General features: G+C 47.8%; 1 protein-coding gene across 4 annotated transcripts in view; it reads right to left on the minus strand.

The window, feature by feature from the left end:
* mocs1 (molybdenum cofactor synthesis 1) overlaps nucleotides 1-10,377 on the minus strand; it is a 48,671-nt gene extending 38,294 nt beyond the window's left edge. For 2 of the 4 annotated variants that reach the window (XM_087983436.1, XM_087983430.1), the window contains exon 1: nucleotides 10,170-10,377. In XM_087983436.1, the coding sequence (XP_087839562.1) occupies nucleotides 10,170-10,331 (162 nt within the window). In that variant the 5' untranslated portion in view covers nucleotides 10,332-10,377. The remainder of the gene's footprint in view (nucleotides 1-10,169) is intronic. The other 2 variants (XM_087983439.1, XM_087983449.1) reach the window with 2 other exon arrangements.
* Between the last annotated feature and the right edge of the window lie 6,772 nt (nucleotides 10,378-17,149).

Genomic DNA, 17,149 nt, shown 5'->3' on the forward strand with positions numbered 1-17,149 from the left:
TCTGACTAATAAAAGTGAAGGCGGCGTTTGGTATGCTTTCCTTTATTGGCTGTTTTCCCTGGAGCGTCGGAGGCTGAGGGGTGACCTTATCGAGGTTTACAAAATTATGAGGGGCATGGATAGGGTGAATCAACAAGGACTTTTCCCTGGGGTGGAAGAGTCCAAAACTAGTGGGCATAGCTTTAGTGCCAGTGGGGAAAGATTTAAAAGTGACCTAAGGGATAACCTTTTCCACACAGAGGGTGGTACGTGTTTGGAATGAGCTGCCAGAGGATGTGGTGGAGGCTGGTACAATTACAAAGTATCTGGATGGGAATATGAATAGGAAGGGTTAGAAGGATATGGGCCAAGTGCTGGCAAATGGGACTGGATTCATTCAGGCTGAGAAGTGGCAGATGGAGTTTAATTCAGATAAATGCGAGGTGCTGCATTTTGGGAAAGCAAATCTTAGCAGGACTTATACACTTAATGGTAAGGTCCTAGGGAGTGTTGCTGAACAATGAGACCTTGGAGTGCAGGTTCATAGCTCCTTGAAAGTGGAGTCACAGGTTGATATGATGGAAAGCATACCAAACGCCTTCTTCAATATCATATCTACCTGTGACTCCACTTTCAAGAAGCTATGAACCTGCACTCCAAGGTCTCTTTGTTCAGCAACACTCCCAAGGGAACACACACACACATGGTTTTGGAGAGAGCAAGCTGACACATATTTCCCTGTGGCAGTAATACTACACAAGAGATTTACCATGTGAGAAGGTTCAGATTTAGGACTGGTCGCCGTGGTGACCAAATGACCTCACCAGAATATCAGACTTTGGACTCATCCAGGAACAAGAGGGAAATTGGAGGTTAGGAACACCGTGACCTGGACTGGATTACCGAAAGCTAGTCTGAAGAGGGACCCTTTGGCTACGCTATGTTTGGTTCACAAACATTTCCGGGAATGCATTTTACAAATTGTACAAACCGTAGCCAATCCTGACACACAGTCTTTAATCGACCTGTTTCCCAGAAACAGCTATCACCAGAAATGAAGCTCATTTCCTGTCCACTAAACCATCTTTCCCCCACCATCTCCCCCCACCCACACCCCCACGTCCTCAACAACTCTGTCAATAATGTGCATTTGCATGGCCCCCACACTGCAGTCAGGATTCTGCACAGGTGGTTATTCAAACGTGAGGGTTACATCAGGTGACCAAAACCTCAGTCCACGGACTAAGCTGCGGTGACAAGCTTCCTCAAGGGAAAGGTGAAGGAAAAGTAGAGGGGGACGCTTCAGAAGGAACTAAAGATTGAGGCATATGAGGACACAGCTCCTCAACGCAAAGTGATTAAAATTATGCAAATTAGAACAGAAGAAAAAAGGGAAGAAATTCCTAAGAGATGACACTGTGGAGTGAGATTCCTACACATCGCACCAATCTGAGGCAGCAAAATGGACAATGACAACTTATCCACCAAACTATGACTCCTACACGAAAGAGACAGAGAGTCAAAGGCTGGCTTTCATTGATCCCAACTTTCCAAACGTCATCATGCTATGCTCCCAATGAATTTTCTCTAGGATAGAATCACCGGTGTGGTGTTACAACATCCCCCACTTGGCTAATCTCACTCCAAGCAAGACAGAGTCAACAGATTTAATTCCACCACAAACTATCTGACCAACACACTGTGCAGAAACACACACCACTTTGACAAAATTGCCAAAGCCCATCCTGATCCCGATCAGAGTGTGAACACAATTCTTCCCTCTCAGAGGTCCATGTCCACGCCCTGTCCTTCCATTATATGCTGCTTTGATTCCAATATTAACATTTCCTCTTTCTGCTCAAACTCAACATTGTTACTTCAACGCAATGTGACACCCCCACAGCCACGGTCTGCTCAGCGCTCACGCAAGCATTTAGATGACACCTTTACAATTCCAAGATGTCAGAGCCTTCCTTTGAGGCGATCTCAAAAAAACAACAAAGACAGAGACAATCTTAGATCACACAACCAAAGCCTTGGTCAAATTGTCAGGTCATAAGGCGGGGGAGGAGGTGGAATAAGGCGGGGGAGTGGAGGTGGAAGGAGGAAGGAGAGAAGGGCAAGGTGGAAGGAGGGGAGGAGGAAAGGGGGTGGGGAGTGGAGGAATGGAGGGAAGGGTGCAGTAAGGTCATTACAAATTTGGAGTAGCAGGGATTTGGACAATCCAGCTCATGGAGGCTGCTGTAAGGCCAGAAAGTGAGCCTGAGAATAGACCCATTAGGGACGTGGGGGGGGAGACATGGAGGTGGCTTTCGGGAGCTGATGAGCCGTATGGTGTCGCCAAGATGGCCGTCGATGCTGTTTGTAACGGATGCAACCGTAAGCTCAGCTCAGTGTTTCACTGAACGCCAAGATGGTGAATACTCTCACTGTAGCTTTACCCACTACTTTAACACACTCGGCTAGTTCACCCAAAACGTGGTGCTCCACTTTCTTCTGTGGACGAGGAAACAGTTCAAATGGTCCATACCCTCCCAAACCAAACAGAAATCATTAAACTACTGCTATGGAAAGGAATGTATCAGTTTCCCTTGATGTAGGAGGCAAGGGATTCACCCCCATTACAAAGTGGCCAACTGATTTCATCTCACCTTCAGGAGGTGCTCTCCTGCTAAAACACTAGGGGACTCCTGACATTATCTTCAGGCAAATAACAAAAAAAAATTGAAATCTCCTGAGCCAATATTGACAATTCTCAGAACTCTTGGCAAGAGCTGGCAACACACTGCTGGGAAACGCTTACTCATCAAAACCTCAACAATCCCTGGCAGTCACTATCAAACACTAAGCAAAAGACGCTCCCAGTCCTTGCACACAGTCTGTTTACAGTCAATGACGGCCTAGTCAAGGAGTCGCTCTGCCATTGCAGAGCTCTTCCCCAGCTCTTGCCAACTCCACCCTCTCGGAGGCAATTCTCTACTCAGGAAAACCAAAACAAAACCTTTATTCGAATTCCCTCCGTACAACACCACAGAAGCAACATATTCAAGTAAGACCGAGACCCAAGAGGAGAGAATTTTGTAAGGGGCACGTTCCTACCTCGGAGTCGGTTGGGCGTGGCGGGGAGGGGGGCAGCGTTTAAAACTTCTGCTTCCTCACAGAGACTTGCACGTGTAATCCAGGCCGGCACTCCCAGTCTAATACTGAAGGAATGCTCCCAGTTCTTGAATGAATCGTCAAACTGAGGCACCTACATAATCAGAAGACGACATCGGCAAAGCTGGAGACCCATTCAGCCAGACTCTGTGCCACTCGATAATTGATTTGACCACAGCCCCAACTCCAACACCAATAGCCCTGGAATCGGTTGGCGATCTGTCCACCTCAGCACTGGGGGATATTTAATGACATTACCTCAACTACTTTCCAGAAAAGACTTTGGCATTCTCCAACTTGACTCAGAAGATGAATACCTAGCCATCTCTGTCTTAAATGGGAGACACCTTATTGTGAAACTATACCCAGACTTGGAGATTATCCCCCAGAGGGGCAACATTCTCTCAGAACGCCCAGCCCCCGATAGCTTGCTCATAAGATCGCCCTACATTCTTGAAACTTGTCATGAACATAGGCCCAACTTTTTCTCAAAGTCACTGAATTCATTTGGCCCATCCAGTCCACACTGACACTCTGGAGAGCATTTCACCCAAGAACCACCACCTCCCCAATCCCCCCCTCCCCTTACCCCAAAACCCCCCCACACACAACCCCACCACAACTATCCCTGTGACCCTGTATTTCCCATGGCTAACACACCTAAGCCTACACATCCCTGGACGCTGTGGACAATTTAACACGGCCAGTGCACCTAACCTGCACGTCTTGGGACTGTGGGAGGAAACCCACATAGACACGGGGAGAACGTGTGAACTCCACTCCGGGGCTGGAATCGGACCCAGGGGTCCGTGGCGCTGTGAGGCAGCCATGCTAACTGCTGAGTCACTGTGCTGCCCTTGCGAAACAGCCTTGTTTCCAATATGACTGGCATCCTTCCAACCTCAACAAAAGAATGCAAGAATGTATTTTGATCAGGTCAGGTGATGTAAATGACAGCACATGCTTTTGAAAAGGGTAACAACTTGTACACAGTATTCCAGATCGGTGTCATCTAAATCCTGGTTTAGATAGTGAGAGCCTTTTACCTTGGATGGTGATAGCCAGTATGAGGGGACATAGCTTTAAATGGAGGGGTGATAGATAATAGGACAGAGGTAGTTTCTTTACTCAGACAGCAGTATGGGTGTGAATGCACAGCCTGCCACAGTAATAAACTCGCCAACTTAAAGGGCATTTAAATGGTCATTGGATAAGCATATGGATGGGAATGGAATAGTGTAAGTTAGATGGGCTTTAGATTGGTATGACAGGTCGGCGCAACGTCGAGGGCCGAAGGGCCTGTACTGCGCTGTAATGTTCTATGTTCCATGTACAATTGTAGCAAGATTCCCCCATTTTTAGACCCTTATCTGTTTGCAATAGAGGCCACCCTTTTGTGATTGGCGTACAAGTAAACTCAGTAGTCTCTCTCCATTTAAATATAATCTACACCTTCTAAACAAAGTAGATGGCCCTCAGGAGGACATAAAGAATCGCAGAGCATTACAGCTCAGTCTCATACAACACAAAAGAGGCCCTTCAGCCCAGTGAGGTTGCGCTGACCTGCCTACACTAATCCCACTTGGCTCATAGCCACCATGTTATGGCAGTACAAATACTTAATTAACCATGTACACATTTCCTGCCTCTTCTGCCTCCCAGGCAGGTACATTCTAGATTTCCACCCTCCCACCCCCACGAGAAAACAGGGAAGTTCCTCCAGTCCCACTGACACCATCCCACCCCCACTGAGAAACAGATGATCATGTCAGTTGTCACTTTGCTGTCTGTGGGAGCGTGCTGCGCGAGGACTCACGTCAGCGTGCCCAAACAGACAATGCCAAGATACACTTCAGTAGCTGTGCAGAGCTGAGATGTCCTGATGCAAGTTTCTTCTGAATGTATCGCCAAGGGAATTGAACAATGTTGTTCTGACATGACTTCCAAGTGCGTGGGAGTTTCCAAAGCATTTTCTGTTCCCAGATCTCGCTGCCAACAGTTTCCCGCCTGCCCTGTGGCTGCGGCCAATTCGTACAGTGGCCACATGATCACTGAGGATTCCACCAGATGTAGAAATAGGCCAATCAGCCCATCGAGTCTGCTCCGCCATGGAAGGAGACTGACCTGATAATCCTCAACGCCACTTTTCCCCATAACCCTCTATTCCCTTACTGATCAAAAACATGCCTTCCTGTTTCATTCTCCCGGCTTCTCATGCCCATCTATTCCATAATGCGAGTCCTTCCCACAGAAATTCCTCAACCAAGCATACCCTTCCCCTTTCAGTGTTCCTGCTCCTTACACATCACCTTTCCCATTCCTTAAATCAGCCCCTTCTCCCCCAGCAGTTTTCCATGCAATTGCAGGACATGCAACACCTATTTTTTTGTTTTAACCCGCTGTCTCTCTCTCCTCCCTGAAGCCCCCCACCAAAAAAAAAGATATCCTTCCAAGTAGAAAGACGGCTTATTTGCCCTTCTTTCAATTTAGCGTTCTCTATGTTTGCTGTTCACAGTGTGGCCTCCCCTATGTAGGGCTGTACAGTACAGGCCCTTCGGCCCACAATGTGGTGTTGAACATGACACCATTTTGGAGCTTACAGAGAGATTGAGGAACAGCTTTGCGGAATGAGCGTATTCAGTCTTGTAGTAAAGGTTTCCAGTGCCGGGGGAAAGTGGCGGGGAATTCAAACTATCCTTCCCACTCTGACTTCAGCCATCAATAAAACACAAGCGCAATCTTGAGGTAAAGCATTCCATCTTTGATCAGGTGCTTCACACCCTCCTGGTCAAGTTCAGGCTCTGTCCCCCCGTCCCAGTTTTGCATCTCCAGCGGGAGATGTTGCTGATGCTGCTGTCACGTTGACAACCCAACCCCGTCACCGTGGTGACAACCCCACGTTCCCACGTCACCGTGGCAACATCTGCGCCTGCCCCAACGTCCCCGCGGCGACACTCACCTGCCCCCATGGCAACAACACTCTCAAAGCACTTTGCTTTTGAGGGCTTTCAGACGGTTACAAAAAAATTTTTCTTGTTCATTCTCAGGATGTGGCAGTTATTGCCATGCTTATGTGCCCCTTGAGAAACAGGAAATCGGAGCAGCAGCAGACCATTCGGCCCATCAAATCTGCTCCACCATTCAATATGATCACAGTCAAGCCAGAAATTTCTGTTTCTGTTTTTGTTTCCAATCTCCATCACCTGTAATTCTTTGTTTTATTTTAGCATCCGACTCCGTCCCCTGTTCTAGTTTTCTTCCAATATTCTTTGATCCCTTTAGCTCTAAGAAGGGTATTCAACTCCTTCCTGAAAACATTCAATGTTTTCACCTCAGCCATTTTCTGTGGCAGGACCTTTCACAGACCCACCACTCTCTGGGTGAAGAAATGTCTCATCTCGGCCTGAGAGGCTTTCCTGATACGTTTAGGTTCTGACCCCTGGTCCTGGACTCCCTGGTCATCAGGAATATCCTTTCTGCATTTACCACGTGTAGTCCAGTCAGAATTTTATAGGTTCCGATAAAACTTCCCCTGACTGTTCTAAACTTCTGACTGATGAAGATTGTTCTCCATAAATCAGTCCTTCCAGGCCAGGAAGTGCGGAAATGACATTTTGAACTGCTGCTGTCCTTGGGGTGTAGTTTCACCCACTCTGCTTTTCAGGAAGGAGTTTCAGGATTATAAAATGCAACTCTAGCTTAGATTACTTACAGTGTGGAAACAGGCCCTTCGGCCCAACAAGTCCACACCGACCCGCCGAAGCGCAACCCACCCAGACCCATTCCCCTACATTTCCCCCTTCACCTAACACTAGATGCAATTGAGTGTGGCCAATTCACCTAACCTGCACATTTTTGGATTGTGGGAGGAAACCAGACCACCCGGAGGAAACCCACGCAGACACGGGGAGAACGTACAAACTCCACAGAGAGAGTCACCCGAGGTGGGAATTGAACCCGGGTCTCTGGCACTGTGAGGCAACAGTGCTAACCACTGTGCCACTCACTTTAGTTAAAGTTCTAAATTGGAGTAAGGCCAATTTCGACAGTATTAGATGGGAATTTTCAAATGTTGATTGGGGGAAGCTGTTTGCAGATAAAGGGACGGTTGGAAAGTAGGACCCTTTAAGAACGAGATAATGAGAGACAGTATGTTCCTGTTAGGTCGGAGAGTTCGAGCTACAGGGAGAGGCTAAATATGCTGGGGCTGTTTGCCCTAGTGTCGGAGGCTGAGGGGTGACCTTAGAGGTTTATAAAATCATGAGGAACATGGATAGGGTAAATAGACAAGGTTTTTTCCCCTGAGGTGAGAGAGTCCAAAAGTAGAGGGCATAGGTTTAAAGTGAGAGGGGAAAGATATCAAAGAGACCTAAGGCACAACTTTTTCATACAGAGGGTGGTGCGTGTATGGAATGAGCTGCCAGAGGAAGTGGTGGAGGCTGGTACAATTGCAACATTTAAAAGGCATCCAAATGGGTATACGAATAGGAAAGGTTTGGAGGGGTATGGGCCAAATACTGGCAAATGGGAATAGATTTATTTCAGATATCTAGTCAGGGGCTGTTTCTGTGCTGTACATCTCTATGACTCTAGGGTCACGGGCAAGGCTGGCAGGAACACGGAATTCTGGAAGACTAGAGAAACCAATGCTCGAATCAAGAAAAAGGACACATTTATCAGCTGAGATCGAGTGAATCCTTAGAAGAGTATAAGGGCAGTAGGAGTATACTCAGGAGGGAAATCAGGAGTGCAGAAAGGGGACATGTGATAGCTTTGGCAAGTAAGAGTTAAGGAGAATCCAGAAAGTTTCTACAAATATATTAAGGGCGAAACAGTAACTAAGGAGAGAACAGATGACCTCTTTGATCTTTATCCTATGTGTGGAACCACAGAAGATAGGTGATATATTAAACAAGTATTTTGCATTAGTATTTACTGTAGAGAAGGACATGGAAGCAAGAGAACATGGGGAAATAAATAGTGATATCTTGAAAAGTGTCTATATTACAGAAGAGGAGGTGCTGGTGGACTTAAACTGCACACAGTGGATAATTCTCCAAGACCTGATCAGGTGTACCCCAGACCTCTGTGGGAAGCTAGGGAAGTGATTGCTGGGCCCCTTGCTGAGATATTTGTATCAGTGATAGTCACAGGTGAGGTCCTGGAAGATTGGAGGTTGGTTAATACGGTGCCATTAATAAAGAAAGACAATAATGAACAGTCAAAGAACTATAGGCAGGCGAGCCTTACAGCAGTGGCTGGTAGGTTTCTGGAGAGGTTTGCGAGGGATAAGACTTACATTTTTTTGGATAGGCAAGGACTGATTAGAGATAGTCAGCATGGCTTTGTACATGGGAAACTATGTCTCACTAACATGATTGATTTTTTTTTAAAAGCAAGTGACAAAGAAGATTGATTTCAGCAAAGATTCCACATGCTAGACTGGGTAGCAAGGTTAGCTCACATGGAATACAGGGAGAGCTAGCCAACTGGATACAAAATTGGTTTGAAGGTAGGAGACAGAGGGTGGTGCAGAGGAGATGTGTTTCAGACTGCAGGTCTGTGGCCAGTGATGTGCTACAAGGATTAGTGCTGAGTCCACTGCTTTTCGTCATTTATTTAAATGATTGTGGGGGATATTATAGGAGGTATAATTAGTAAGTTTGTAGATGACACCAAAATTGGTGAGATAGTGGACAGTGAAGGTGGTTTCCTCAGGGTACAACAGGATATTGATCAGATGGGCTGAGGAGAGGCAGATGGAGTTTAATTTAGATAAATGTGAGGTGCTGCACTTTGGAAAGGCGAATCAGGGCAGGGCTTATACAGTAAATGCTAGGGCCCCGGGGAGAGTTGTCAAACAAAGAGACCGAGGGGTTTAGGTCCACAGTTCATTGACAGTAGAGTTGCAAGTAGGGTGATAAAAAGGAATTTGGAACATCGAGTATAGGAGCTGGGAGTCATGTTGCACCTGTACAGGACAATGGTTAGGCCACTTTTGGAATACTGCATACAATTCTGGTCACCTTTCTATAGGAAGGATGTTGTTCAATTCGAAAGGATGCAGGAAAGATTTAGAAACATGTTGCCGGGGCTGGACGGTTTGAGGCTGTTTAGACAGGGAGAGGCTGAATAGGCCGGGACTGTTTTCCCCCCCAGACACTGAGGGGTGACCTTCTAAAAGGTTTACAAAGTCATGAGGGGCATGGATAGAGTTAATAGGCAAGTTCTTTTTCTTAGGGTGGGGGAGTCCAAAACTAGAAGGTAGAGGTGTAAAATGAGAGGGGAAAGGTATAAAAGGGACCTAAGGGACAACTTTTTCCACACAGAGGGTGGTGTGTGTATGGAATGAGCTGCCAGAGGAAGTGGTGGAGGCCGGTACAACTGCAACATTTAAAAGGCATCTGGATGGGTATATGAATAGGAAGGGTTCAGAGGGACACGGATCGGGTGAGAGTGAGCGTGCGATGCTGTTCAGAGTTGGTGTGGACCTATTGGGCCGAATGGCCTGTTTCCATACTAGGGATGCTGATTCTGAAATGGGACGGGGTCGGATTGGGCTATCTGGTCGGAACGATCGAATTGACCCAAAGGGTCGGTTTCCGTGCTGTACAACTCTGACTCTATCGCTCTTCTGGACTCATTTACTGTCACATATCATTACTATATGTTGGTTGCACTTTGACTCTTTAATCAGTTGATTCTCTCCCACATATCACATACCTTTCCCTTTCTTTTTGCCCTGCAGCCTCCTACCTTTGGACGAGCTTCGCATTTGTCACAACTTGATCTGTTACTCCAGCTCCTCAACAACCCCAAACACTAACTCCGGTTTCTCTCTCCCACGCGTTGTCTTTTTTGTTCTGTTGAGATTCTCAACTATGTCTGTCTATTGGAGCAGCAGAGTCTCGGAGCTGTGCATTGAAAGGGCTGAGAGGGACGCAGATCAAAGGGGAGAGGGCAATCCAACCCCTGACCCAATAATACACACGACAGAAGGATTATAAATAGAAAACAAAACTTTGCAAACTCACTCCTGCAGCCTCCCCGTTCGGTGCCGGCTCCGGCAGCGGGTTGCTGGCCATGCATTTTTCCCGGACAGAGGAGGAGAGACCGCCGCACTGAAAACGCTGCCTGCAACACTGTTTGGCTATTCGGTGCAGGAGAGCCTGGGAAAAGGAGCTGCACCCAGCCATTGCCACTGCCTGTGGGGAAGCCGCGTCTCCCCAGCGCAGCGCAGCCAAATGCAATAGAATCCCTGCCCAGGAATTGCCTGTCAATCATCGGGAGGGCGGTGGCTCCAATACGCATGCTCACCGCCCTGCGCGCTGGGACTTGTAGTCCGTTTGGAGCCCGGTCCCCATTGAAAGTCAGCGGCCGCGCGGACGCTGGGAACTACAATAGCCCTCCTTTGACCCCACTCGCAAAGTGCAGGCGTTGCTCGCACGGATGGCCTAATTTACAAGGACATGTCACTCTCCCCACCCACAGCACTTATTTTCTTTATCTGACAGAGGGCGGAGAGATGGTGACCCACCCTTCTGTGCGCGATGTTTGCGATTGAAATACTGTATAAAAGCTGCATTAGCCTTTTGCCCCCAGAGTGACGAAGCAAATATAGGCAATGAGAGGTCTGAGTTTAATTCCTCGTAAAACTTCTCTTCAACTTCATAAGAGGCACATACTCAAGAGCTGATTTGTGCAGTGCGTCCCTCATATCCCAAAGTACACATGCATGTGCCTCCAACTTCATAATCTTGTGTTACGTGATTTTTAACTCTCCTGATTCCTGATTGAAGGGCGTTTGCCCATTTTTCTGCTCCTCCAATGCTGCCTGATCTGCTGTACTTTTCCAGCGCCACTCTAATTTTGACTGACCCTCTAGCTTATCTCTCCACGCTTCAGGTTCTCTGCCTTTATTCCTGATGAAGGGCTTTTGCCCGAAACGTCGATTTTGCCTGTCCTCGGATGCTGCCTGAATTGCTGTGCTCTTCCAGCACCACTGATCCAGAATCTGGTTTCCAGCATCTGCAGTCATTGTTTTTACCTCGTTGATTTTAACCCTACTGCGAATCCTCTTGCAAGGATGCCTGCCTTGAAGAAGTTTTTCTCCTCTTTCTACAAGAATCTCAGGGAGTCTCTCTCTCACTGCAACTCCCAGGTCATTTCCTCAGCCCTGAAGCTCTTCAACCATGTCCTGAAACAAACTCGACTCTATGCCACTCTCTCCACCCCCACCCTCCTCTAGCTTATCTCTCCACGCTTCAGGCTCTCTGCCTTTATTCCTGATGAAGGGCTTTTGCCCGAAACGTCGATTTTGCCTGTCCTCGGATGCTGCCTGAATTGCTGTGCTCTTCCAGCACCACTGATCCAGAATCTGGTTTCCAGCATCTGCAGTCATTGTTTTTACCTCGTTGATTTTAACCCTACTGCGAATCCTCTTGCAAGGATGCCTGCCTTGAAGAAGTTTTCCTCCTCTCTCTACAAGAATCTCAGGGAGTCTCTCTCTCACTGCAACTCCCAGGTCATTTCCTCAGCCCTGAAGCTCTTCAACCATGTCCTGAAACAAACTCGACTCTATGCCACTCTCTCCCCACCCCCACCCTCCTCTAGCTTATCTCTCCACGCTTCAGGCTCTCTGCCTTTATTCCTGATGAAGGGCTTTTGCCCGAAACGTCGATTTTGCCTGTCCTCGGATGCTGCCTGAATTGCTGTGCTCTTCCAGCACCACTGATCCAGAATCTGGTTTCCAGCATCTGCAGTCATTGTTTTTACCTCATTGATTTTTAACTTTGTCCACCCCAGTCCAACATCAGCACCATCACATCATGTCCAACTTTTTGGCCATATTCCTGGAGCTGTCACATTTGCAAGTCTTCCTGCTTCGGGCCCATCTCCTGCAAGAGTTGCTGAACAGGTTCTTCCCCAGTTTCTCATGCTAACTGGAACTACATGTGAATAGATTCATCATGAGACTATCAAATGACTCTTGTTTTAAAAATAAATTCCTTCCCTCATCCTCTCCAATACATTTATGACTAATAAAAGGACTCAGTTTTTAAAAAAAGTTTGTCAGTTTTGTTCATTGCACCTTTATTTTCTTTTGAATTATTTGGAGCAGGATCCTGCCAACTCCAGACCTTTCTGTTTCTATCTCAGGCGACCGAATCAACACGGACATCTACTACAAACCAACCGACTCCCACAGCTACCTGGACTACACCTCCTCCCATCCTGCCCCCTGTAAAAACGCCATCCCATTCTCCCAATTCCTTCGTCTCCGCCGCATCTGCTCCCAGGAGGACCAGTTCAAAATACGTACAACCCAGATGGCCTCCTTCTTCAAGGACCGCAATTTCCCCCCCGACGTGGTCGACGGTGCCCTCCACCGCATCTCCTCCACTTCCCGCTCCTCCGCCCTTGAGCCCCGCCCCTCCAACCGCCACCAGGACAGAACCCCACTGGTCCTCACCTACCACCCCACCAATCTCCATGTACAGCGCATCATCCGCCGTCACTTCCGCCACCTCCAAACAGACCCCAGCACCAAGGATATATTTCCCTCCCCTCCCCTATCAGCTTTCCGTAGAGACCACTCCCTCCGCGACTCCCTTGTCAGATCCACACCCCCCACCGACCCAACCTCCACTCCCGGCACCTTCCCTTGCAACCGCAGGAGGTGCAACAGTTGCGCCCACACCTCCCCCCTCACTTCTCTCCAAGGCCCCAAAGGAAACTTCCATATCCGCCACAGATTCACCTGCACCTCCACCCACATCATCTACTGCATCCGCTGCAGCCGGTGTGGCCTCCTCTATATTGGGGAGACAGGCCGCCTACTTGCGGAGCGATTCAGAGAGCACCTCTGGGCCACCCGGACGAACCAACCCAACCACCCTGTAGCACAGCATTTCAACTCCCCCTCCCACTCCACCGAGGATATGCAGGTCATTGGACTCATCCACCGCCAAACCACAACAACGCGACGGTCGGAGGAGGAGCGTCTTATCTTCCGACTGGGAACCCTCCAACCACAGGGGATGAACTTGGACTTCACCAGTTTCTTCATCCCCCCACCTTGTCTCAGCCGAATCCCTCCAGCCCGGCACCGCCTTCCTGACCTGCAGTCTTCTTCTTGACCTCTCCGCTTCCATCCTACTCCGACCTATCACCTTCACCTTGACCTCTTTCCACCTATCACATTTCCAACGCCCCTCCTCCAAGTCCCTCCTCCCTACCTTTTATCTTCTCCTGCTGAACACTCTCTGCTCATTCCTGAAGAAGGGCCTGTGCCCGAAACGTCGAATCTCCTGTTCCCTGGATGCTGCCTGACCTGCTGTGCTGTTCCAGCAATAAAGTTTCAACTCCAGATCAGGGCAATCACACAGAGGATGGTAGGCTTATGGGATAAGCTGCCTGAGGAAATGGTGGTGTCTGGTAGAATTGCAACATTTAAAAGGCATCTGGATGGGTATATGAATAGGAAGGGTTTAGAGGGATATAGGGCCTAATGCTGGCAAATGGGACTGTATTAGTTCAGGATATCTAGTCGGCATGGACGAGATGCACCAAAGGTTCTGTTTCTGTGCTGTACATCTCTCTGACTCTGTATAACTGGTAAGTCTACTCTGATGTCAACTGATTTTGTGAATTAAACTGAAGCTGAAGCTTTCTCAGCCCTCACTCGTGAAAAGTTAGGGATTGAGGATTGACAATTTCCTGACAAGTGTTTCCTACAATTGTCACTGTTCACTTGGCATCACGAGGCATGAAAATAAAACTTTCTCCCACCCCCTCTGCTTCTCCTCTAGTGATGTATTTCCTTTCCTTAGCAGCTAGGAGTGCTGGATTATAAAAGTGCTGCAAGAGCAATCCTCACCATAGGCCACTGTCATGTAGGTTTCTGGTAGAGGGAAAAAAATCTCATCTAATGAGAAGAGGTTCTTAACTAAAACAAGACATAGATTGTAGGGAAATAGATGGTGACATCTTGCAAAATGTCCAGATTGCAGAGGAGGAAGTGCTGGATGTCTTGAACGGTTAAAGGTGGATAAATCCCCAGGACCTGATCACGTGTACCCTAGAACTCTGTGGGAAGCTAGAGAAGTGATTGCTGGACCTCTTGCTGAGATATTTGTATCATCGATAGTCAAAGGTGAGGTGCAGGAAGACTGGAGGTTGGCAAACGTGGTGCCACTGTTTAAGAAGGGCAGTAAAGACAAGCCAGGGAACTATAGACTGGTGAGCCTGACCTCGGTGGTGGGCAAGTTGTTAGAGGGAATCCTGAGGGACAGGATGTACATGTATTTGGAAAGGCAAGGACTGATTCGGGATAGTCAACATGGCTTTGTGCCTCATGTCTCACAAACTTGATTGAGTTTTTTGAAGAAGTATCAAAGAAGGTTGATGAGGGCAGAGCAGTAGATGTGATCTATATGGACTTTAGTAAGGTGTTCGACAAGGTTCCCCATGGGAGACTGGTTAGCAAGGTTAGATCTCATGGAATACAGGGAGAACTAGCCATTTGGATACAGAACTGGCTCAAAGGTAGGAGACAGAGGGTGGTGGTGGAGGGTTGTTTTTCAGACTGGAGGCCTGTGACCAGTGGAGTGCCACAAGGATCGGTGCTGGGCCCTCTACTTTTTGTCATTTACATAAATGATTTGGATGAAAGCATAAGAGGGACAGTTAGTAAGTTTGCAGATGATACCAAATTTGGACATGTAGTGGACAGCGAAGCGGGTTACCTCAGATTACAACAGGATCTGGACCAGATGGGTCAATGGGCTGAGAAGTGGCAGATGGAGTTTAATTCAGATAAATGTGAGGTGCTGCATTTTGGGAAAGCAAATCTTAGCAGGACTTATACACTTAATGGTAAGGTCCTAGGGAGTATTGCTGAACAAAGAGACCTTGGAGTGCAGGTTCATAGCTCCTTGAAAGTGGAGTCGCAGGTAGATAGGATAGTGAAGAAGGTGTTTGGTATGCTTTCCTTTATTGGTCAGAGTATTGAGTACAGGTGTTAGGAGGTCATGTTGCGGCTGTACAGGACATTGATTAGGCCACTGTTGGAATATTGCGTGCAATTCTGGTGTCCTTCCTATCGGAAAGATGTTATGAAACTTGAAAAGGTTCAGAAAAGATTTACAAGGATGTTGCCAGGGTTGGAGGATCTGAGCTACAGGGAGAGGTTGAACAGGCTGGGGCTGTTTTCCCTGGAGCGTCGGAGGCTGAGGGGTGACCTTATAGAGGTTTACAAAATTATGAGGGGCATGGATAGGATAAATAGGCAAAGTCTTTTCCCTGGGATCGGGGAGTCCAGAACTAGAGGGCATAGGTTTAGGGTGAGGGGGAAAGATATAAAAGAGACCTAAGGGGCAACCTTTTCACGCAGAGGGTGGTACGTGTATGGAATGAGCCAGACAATGTGGTGGAGGCTGTTACAATTACAACATTAAAAAGTCATCTGGATGGGTATATGAATAGGAAGGGTTTAGAGCAATATGGGCCCAAATCTGGCAAATGGGATTAGATTAATTTAGAACATCTGGTTGGCATGGATGAGTTAGATCGAAGGGTCTGTTTTTGTTCTGTACAGGTCTATAACTCTGTGACTGTAGAAGAGGAAGCTGAGTCATACCTTTGAAATCATGAAAGGGTAATAGGGTAAGCACAGGTCATAGAGCCATAGAGATGTACAGCACGGAAACAGACCCTTCGGTCCAACTTGTCCACGCTGACCAGATATCCTAAACTAATCTAATCCTATTTGCCAGCACTTAGTCCTTATACCTGTAAACCCTTCCTATTCATAGAGCCATCGAGATGCCTTTTAAATGTTGTAATTGTACCAATCTCCACCACTTCCTCTGGCAGCTCATTCCGCACACTCACCAACGTCTGTGTGAAAAGGTTACCCCTTAGGTCCCTTTTAAATCTTTCCCCTCTCAACCTAAACCTATGCCCTCTAGTTCCGGACTCCCCCATCCTGGGGAAAAAGCCTTGTCTATTCACCCTATCCATGCCCCTCAGGATTTAAAAACCTCGAGAAGGTCACCCCTCAGCCTCGGACACTCCAGGAAAACAGCCCCAGCCTGTTCAGCCTCTCCCTATAGCTCAGATCCTCCAACTCCGGCAACATCCTTGTAATTTTTTTTCTGAACCCTTTCAAGTTTCACAACATCTTTCCAAAGGACGAAGACCAGAATTGCACGCGATATTCCAACAGTGGCCTAACCAATGACCTGCACAGCCTCAAAATGAATCCAACTCCTATACTTGACACTCTGACCAATAAAGGAAAGTATACCAAACGCCTTCTTACTATCCTATCTACCTGCGAGTCCACTTTCAAGGGACTATGAACCTGCACACCAAGGTCTCTTTGTTCCGCAAACTCCTCAGTACCTTCCCATTAAGTGTATAAATCCCGCCAAGGTTTGCTTTCCCAAAATGCAGCACCTCGCATTTATCTAAATTAAACTCCATCTGCCATTCCCGACCCACTGGCCCATCTGATCAAGATCCTATTGTACTCTGAGGTAAGCTTCTTGTCTGTACAGGCGAAAGTGAGAACTGCAGATGCTGGAGATCAGAGTCAAGATTAGAGTGATGCTGGAAAAGCACAGCAAGTCAGGCAGCATCTGAGGAGCAGGAAAATCGACGTTTTGGGCAAAAGCCCTTCATCAGGATTGAGACTAGGAGCCTCCGGAGTGGACAGATAAATGGGAGGGTGGTGGGTCTGGGGAGAAGGTAGCTACGAGTGCAATAGGTGGATGGAGGTGGGAATGAAGGTGATAGGTCAGAGAGGAGGGTGGAGCGGATAGATGGGAAGGAAGATTGGCAGGTAGGACAGGTCATGAGGATGCTACTGAGCTGGCAGGTTGGAACTGGACGCCTTCTCGCAGAGCACTTTAGGGCCTATTGTGGTCTCCTTTACACTGGGAGACTGGACGCCTCCTCGCAGAGCGCTTTAGGGAACATCTCCGGGACACCCGCACCAATCAACCACACC

This window comes from Chiloscyllium plagiosum, unplaced genomic scaffold, assembly GCF_037043375.1.
Source record: "Chiloscyllium plagiosum isolate Xiang-an unplaced genomic scaffold, Cpla_swu_hap1 HiC_scaffold_3, whole genome shotgun sequence".
Taxonomy (NCBI): Eukaryota; Metazoa; Chordata; class Chondrichthyes; order Orectolobiformes; family Hemiscylliidae; genus Chiloscyllium; species Chiloscyllium plagiosum.